The sequence below is a fragment of the Lycium barbarum genome, chromosome 1 (genome assembly GCF_019175385.1).
Source record: "Lycium barbarum isolate Lr01 chromosome 1, ASM1917538v2, whole genome shotgun sequence".
In the NCBI taxonomy this organism is placed as follows: domain Eukaryota; kingdom Viridiplantae; phylum Streptophyta; class Magnoliopsida; order Solanales; family Solanaceae; genus Lycium; species Lycium barbarum.
In genome coordinates, this window is record NC_083337.1 from 170,916,196 (window position 1) to 170,923,239 (window position 7,044).

At 35.2% G+C, this 7,044-nt stretch overlaps 1 protein-coding gene across 1 annotated transcript; it reads right to left on the bottom strand.

Moving 5' to 3' along the window:
• Window positions 1–272: 272 nt before the first annotated feature.
• Window positions 273–6,543, bottom strand: LOC132608157 (protein trichome birefringence-like 10). Its single transcript, XM_060322238.1, has 4 exons — window positions 5,615–6,543; window positions 4,072–4,461; window positions 2,663–2,821; window positions 273–1,030 (listed from the first exon to the last, which is right to left on the bottom strand). Exons 1-4 carry the CDS (start codon window positions 6,055–6,057, stop codon window positions 664–666), a joined length of 1,359 nt encoding a protein of 452 aa, XP_060178221.1. The 5' UTR covers window positions 6,058–6,543; the 3' UTR covers window positions 273–663.
• Window positions 6,544–7,044: the final 501 nt, after the last annotated feature.

Below are 7,044 nucleotides of genomic sequence, written 5' to 3' on the forward strand. Positions count from 1 at the left end.
CTTGTACAGTTTTGTAAAACAAGTTGTTATATTAAACATGTCATAATATTTGTGTCATGATAAAACTCTTGAAATTTATGGTTTTATACATATCATAACATTTGCAGCTATAAAAGCTTGTCATTACAACAATAACAACACAACCAGTATAAAAGCTTGTCATTAAAGGTAATATCATAAATCATAGAAATGGGCATTTTTCTTGGATCTGACTAGAAAAGGAAGTCACATAAATGAAACGGATGGAGTATCTAAACCATTGGGGATCTCACTAGAAAAGGAAGTCACCAAATGCGCAGAATTTTGTATAAAAGGTTAATGTTCTCTTCAGCTATACAACACACAATGCTATGTACAGATTCTAATAATTTGGTGAAGGAAAAGATTCTAAATAATCCTAAGTATACAAACTGCAAAAATGGTATGTCATCAGCAGCTCAGCAGAGAAGAATGCCCCTAATAATTCCAAAATTCAATGTTGAAAAAGGGCACATTCCTTATGTTTAATCTCCACAGCATCGTACCATTGGCACAAAAGTTGAGGATTTTCCAACTCGAGTTTTCTTTCCAATGTACGCATCTTAATCCAAGTAACATTTGAAATGTTGGAGACAACACAGTGACATGGTTTATCGGATCTTTTTACCTGTCAAGAGATGGAGATCAAGAAGTTTGTTTGGAAAAATTTGCACGAGCTAACTCTCGTTTGAGGAAGGTGGCATAAAGAAGCTCGTTCCATGTATCAGGGACACCGGGTAGGCACCAATGGCTGCAGTCTTGGCGGTGGAGAGGAGCTGGTCCAACCTTAGGACCTAAGTAATACAAAGATGAGTGACCGTCTCTTCTTTGAAATGTCATCCCCGTTACATTCAATAAATCCAGATTCCACGCTTTTGATTTGTTCTGTTGCTCTGACAGCACGTTGATTACGGTGTTATATTCAAATGACATCTTCAGGGACTCTTGGGATGATCCTATGTTAGGTAGTTTCTCCAGATGACAGTTACCCCCAGTCTTCCAGTCCCCGCCTCTGTTTACCGAAGTGATTCGTTAATTGGTTGTAACAACTAGATACAAAATGAAGCAATGAACTAACTAAATAATCTGCATGTGTAGTATTATCACCAAATATGTTGCAGCTATTACCGAGTAAAGTTTAGAGATTATGTAAACAATCAATCTAGAAATAACACTAATCTACTTGATTAATATTACTGATTAAATATAGCGTAGTAACAGGCAATATGTCTATGTTGGAAATAGATATTCGAACACAATCAATGAAATATGCATGTTTAGAGACAAGTTGGGGAAGAGGAAGCCATGAATTATGACAAATTAGGGTGGAAGACTTTTGACCTATTATTTTCTTGAGCTGTCAACAAGGAAACATGCAATTTTGGGTAGAGATACAACCAGAATTGCTTACCAATAACTGGCCATAGAAATTGTGTTGTGTTTTCTCAACCTTAAGTGACATGTACGCACACTCGATATATTCCATTTTTATATCGGGTAGACAAAGTAAAACCGCTACCACTAACAACTCAAGACCTCATTTAATATGACCAATAAGGCCCCGTTTGGACAAGATTTTTTCCTTTTTCCAAAAAAAATAATTCAAACACCGTTTGGTTATTTTTTGATTCAAAATAATTCAACTAATTTTTTGTTTTGTTTTGTTTTTTTTTTTTTTTTTGAGATGAGTTTCAAGTTTGGGAAAGTAGTTTTGACCAGCTTTTCAAGTGAAATTTTGTCTCAACTTCCAAAACTTCTATTTTTTTCAAGTTAAATGAATGTCTAAACACAACTTCAACTTCCAAATACCCTTTTCAATTTTTTTTCTGGTTTTCAATTTTCCTTTTCAAATATCACATTTTTATGTCCAAACGCCTACTAATAGCCTGTTTGGCCAAGCTTCTAAAATCAGTTTATTTTAAAAAGTGCTTTTTCCAGAAGCACTTTTTCAAAAAAGTACTTTCGACGAAAAACAGTTTGTGTTTGGCCAATTGATTTAAAAAGTACTTTTGAGCAGCAATTAATGTTTGGCCAAGCTTTTAAAAAGTGCTTCTAAGTGTATTTTTCTCAAAAGTACTTTTCAAAAAAGTGCTTTTGGGCAAAAGCTATTTATTTAGCTTCTGAAAAATTGCTTCTGCTACTCCCCCAAAACACTTTTTCTCCCAAAAGCTTGGCCAAACACCTCACTTTTAAAAAAATAAGTACTTTTGGGGGGAAAATAAGCTTGGCCAAACAAGCTACAAGAATCTCATAACCTTAAACGTCCTCAGCTTCATTTTCTCTCTTTCTTTGTGATAACCGAGAGATCCCCGAAGGCCAGCTAGGCTCTGAACTCGATAGATAATGGGCCTGCTCTCTTACCCTCCTCCACTTAAATTCCAAGTTTTTATTTGTGGCAGTTTGACCTCGTAATGTGTGCTAATTCACACATCACGCATTGCTCTTACCACTAGAAGAAAGCTCTAGGGGACAATATTTCAGCTTCTTTTTCAGCATAAATTACCATTTTGGAACTAAATTTCTTTCTCATACTTGTAATACGATATAGTCAGCAAAAGTTCCCAAAAGAATGTATTCAGGTTTTAGCTAGTATGTTTCCTTATGGAAACTCGCCTTCATTTAGCAGATCAAAATCAAGACATACCTGAAGTGAACAGGAGCATAGGTTCGAAATACGACATGTGTCTTGGTCATGTTCACTTCATGACCTATCCAATCTACCAATCTCAAAATTGACCTCCGGTATGCAGTCTCAATACTCATGGTCATATCGACTTCTCCACCTTCTTGAAAGTAACATCCCCTATCAAGTTCAGAAATCGAGAAGTCAAAAGTATATTAGTGTTATAGGTAATCAAGGTTATGATTCACAAAAGCAACAAACTTTGATGTGCAAACTTCAAGCGCTGGTAATAAACCACTTAGTGGTGGGAAGCAACACGTTTAAGTAGCTTGAGGAATAAAATTTACTTGATGAGGACGATAGAGAACTAAATCCAAATCAACAGCTTCACATAAACCTCTTAAGCTACTTATCTAGAACAATTATGGTTGTTTTTCTCCTAATAAAAATTCCTAGAAATACATGGTAGTTGTAGCATTGTTTAGCTCATGGAATCCAATGACAACTCCTAATTACTCATACCTCTCCTTTCAATTTCAGAAAGAAGGCCAAATAAACGAGTTAAAACATATTTTCGAAGCTTCAATCTGTGGATATTCAAATTTACCACCTTCTATTCCACATAACATGATAGCTTTTTTATATATCCTATAGCTACATGGTGGAGTGGAATTCAAAATCTTATTTTCCTGCAAAGCAACGGAGTCTATTACTAAACAATTTCCATTATCTGCACTGTCAACCTATTTTGCTATACATATCCACTGTTCAAGGTACCTAGTTTACACAAATTAGCTGAATCCTTCGCTGCCAAATTTGTGTAGATGCAAAACATATTGTGCATGGTCACAATTCAATAGGGACATTGAGCACCAATACTTTTCAATACTTTATCTGCCCAACAGTTAATTATTCATTTCACGATGCGCAAAAGACAGCAGAGAAAGATATAAACTGCACGTTAGCCCGGAGCTTGTTAATGGTTATCATTTATTTCGTCTTCTGTGGCATACCATTCTTTTCCACGGAAACTCCTTGCCGTAAAGTAGCACAACAACTTTGAAGGTTTCGCGTAGCCAAAAGTGTTTTTTTTTTCTTCAAAAAAGAGTGTATTTTTGAGAGTTGAGGTGTTTGGCAAGCTTTTAGGAGAAAAATAAGTGGTTTTGAGTAATAGCAGAAGTTGTTTTCGGAGATGGAAAAACTAGTTTTCCCCAAAAAGCACTTTTGGAACGTTGCCAATCACAAATTGCTGCTCTAATATTGGCAAAATTGTACTTTAAATTGATTACCAAAACACAAACTCCTACTCTCCTAAAGCACTTCTGCTACTCTAGAAAAGTACTTCGGCCAAAAAACACTTTTCAAAACAAAAAGATATTGGAAGTTCAGCAAACATGCTATAAATTGATAGAGGAAAGAAAAGAGCTTACTCTCTAATAGTTTTTTCATAAATCCACCAGTGACCGCTGTTGAATACCAAAACATCTGCCCCTTTCCATTGAGCAGAACTCCAATCCATTTGATCAAGTCTCAAGGTCAATTTAACATTTTTAGGAGCACCTGAAGGTGGACGGCCTTGAAACACTAGGAATGGAGCTCTATAGTACTCGACCGTGCAGTTGAAATCCTCGAATTTGAAAATCAAGAAACCCATGTGCTTCGTGATAGGACTTCCATTAACTTCATGTATCTTGCTTTTATCAGGAACTGCAGAAGACAACATGCAGAGAAGAGACTCCCACTGGTTTCTTCCAATTGAATCCCCTACAAATACAACCCGTCTGTTCCGCAGCTTTTCTAACATGATTTTTGCATTGAATCTGCTTAAAAGAGTATTAGAAGACTAAAATCTGCATTCAATAATCAGGGAAAAGATTATGAAAAGCTCCCTCCTACTAAGCATAAAGTCCTCAAAAGAAAAAACAATGAAAATCTTAAGCATCGAGCTAACAACTTTAGATGCAGCTCAACGAGAGCCAACATAGTAAGAGTTTAAGTTCTATATACAGAGAGTTGTACATGTTTTTTCAATACACACCATCACGTAAAATTAGGGATTGGAAAAATGGCTAAAAAAGACACGTAACCATCCAATTCGACCCATTAGACATGGGTTGAATAACTGACTTTTAAAAACTGGATCAAATAGGGATATTATTTATATTATCCACTTGAGCCGAGGGTCTATCGGAAACCTCCTCCTTACCTTCACAACGTAGGGGTAAAGGTTGCGTACACTCTACCCTCCCTAGACCCCACCTGGTGGGATTATAATGGGTATGTTGTTGTTGTTGTTGTTGTATCTATATTATCCACTAAAACAATGGATATCCAGATGGATAATATCGATATCCTTATTATCAATGTCAATTTGTCTGCTTGTTATTATTTATGAGTTCTTACTTTCTGGGAGTCTAAGCTTATTTTAGATTTTAGCTTGCGTTCTCACCTAACTATTCCTAAAACCATGGATAATATGGATATCCAAATTATCCGTAGGTTAACCCGTTTTTTATCGTGTATGGGACGGATATTTCATCCGTTTTTGTTTAACCTGTTTTCGACCCGCCCATATCTGATCCGACCTGCTTCGTTTGCGACTCCCACATAAAATTGACCTAATAGGTAGTTCTTTATATTAAGGCTGAAATAGTAACTTGAAAAATAGAATGAGAACCCTGTTGTAAACAGTTAAATTGTGCTGATTATGTAACAATAGTTTCAACTGTCAGTGTGTATAACAAAATTCACCTAGTAATTCAATGATTAAAACCTTACTCAGCTAAAAAGACTAGCAAATGCTATGCAAGAAAAACACAATAGGGGTTTTCCTAAAACACATCATATCAAAGCCTAAACAGTTTAAGCAATTCTTTCACGTTCTTCACTTTTAAATTCTTTAGTTAAATTACCAGCATGATTCAAACACAGTATAAAGTACTCAGTATCATTAGAAAATATGTAAAAATTAACCTGGGCAAGTTGCAATCTTTCGGTTGCCAACGCCATTTAGTATAGAAATTATCAGGCCTACCATTCTCAGTACAACGAAATCCTTCATCCAAGAACTTACAACCCTTTGATTTATAAAGTGGATAACTTTCATCCCAAACCCAATTACCATAAAAAATATCACAATTTTCAGCACCCTTTTCCAAAAAATCAATCTTTTCAGTTTTCTCATACGACAAGGACGATCCATTTATGCCAATCCAAGTAGCAAACAAGGATGGTTGATGCAAACGAGGCCCTTTGTTCACTGTTCTATAATCCAACAAGAAGAGACACAAAAACAAGAAAACAGTGAAAAAGAAGCAACCAAGTACACCTGGTGAAGGCTCAAAAGGTTTAAATTTCTTGAAAATCTTCAAGTTGGTCATTGTTTTGAAGATTCTGGGAGAAGGGTTTTCACTCATTTCTACTTTAGACTAAAGAAAAATCAAGTCTTGGGATGAACAAGATTAGCAAAATAGAATAAACAAGTCTTGAAGAAAATATAAAAGTTGAATTTTTTTTTTTTTTTTTTTTTTTTTGGAGGGCTATGGAGATGTGTTCACATTAAAAACTTTTGAGTTGAGTACAGCTAGGTGGGGCTTATTTAGAGAGTAAAAGAGTAGAGAGTTAGAAGATGTTGATGATGAGGTGGGGACAAATTAAAGACAAACATTCAATAAAACGGCTAAAATGGGCAATGGGGTCCTGCAGAAAATGCATTTGAGTATTTTGAGTTTATGATGAAAGGAAAAAGTGAGCTTCGAAGGTTTGCTATGTTTGCGTGAACGTTCTCAAGAAACCGACAACAGAGGAAAATTAAATTACGAGAGAAGGTGTTGAACATTTTATTTTTTTATTTTTTTGTACATTTGTGGCGGATATGTCGGAAAAGTGGTGAAAAGAAACTGTACAAAGCCGGTGGAAACGCCGGGAAGAATATGTGGGAACGTGGGCTAAACGTGGGATGTATTCTTGGAGCACTTCATTTGCTCTCTAATTTCACAATTTTGTCTCCTTTACATGCAAAACAAGTATACTTAGAAGTGGACCTAGACTTTTTACTATAGTAGATGCAAAATATTAGTATTTTTTACTGTTAAAGTGAAATGTTATTATTAAAAAATAAAATAACATGAAGAATGTATTTTAGGGAAAATTTGACCGCTATAATAAATAAATTACTGTTATAAAGGATGGTCATTATAAAAGGTAACTATATTACTGTACAAATTAAGTAGAAATATATAAGATCCGACTGATCGTATGTCTGCAGCCACATGTTTATTCATTCTTGGCAGAGACTAGATTATGAAAAAGGTTTAATAATTTACAAATAAAAATCTGAGCTTCCTAAGAGTAGGAATATTTAATAGTAATTTAGGTAAGTAAGTACCGAAACGAATATAGAT

Bases quoted from the DNA above. Each gene is read 5' to 3' on its own strand.
- LOC132608157 (XM_060322238.1), bottom strand. From the start codon at position 6,057: ATGAGTGAAAACCCTTCTCCCAGAATCTTCAAAACAATGACCAACTTG. The intron at 4,462-5,614 runs GTTAATTTTTAC...TCTTTTAAGCAG, and splicing joins AAAGATTGCAACTTGCCCAG to ATTCAATGCAAAAATCATGT. The intron at 2,822-4,071 runs GTAAGCTCTTTT...TGAACTTGATAG, and splicing joins TATGAAAAAACTATTAGAGA to GGGATGTTACTTTCAAGAAG.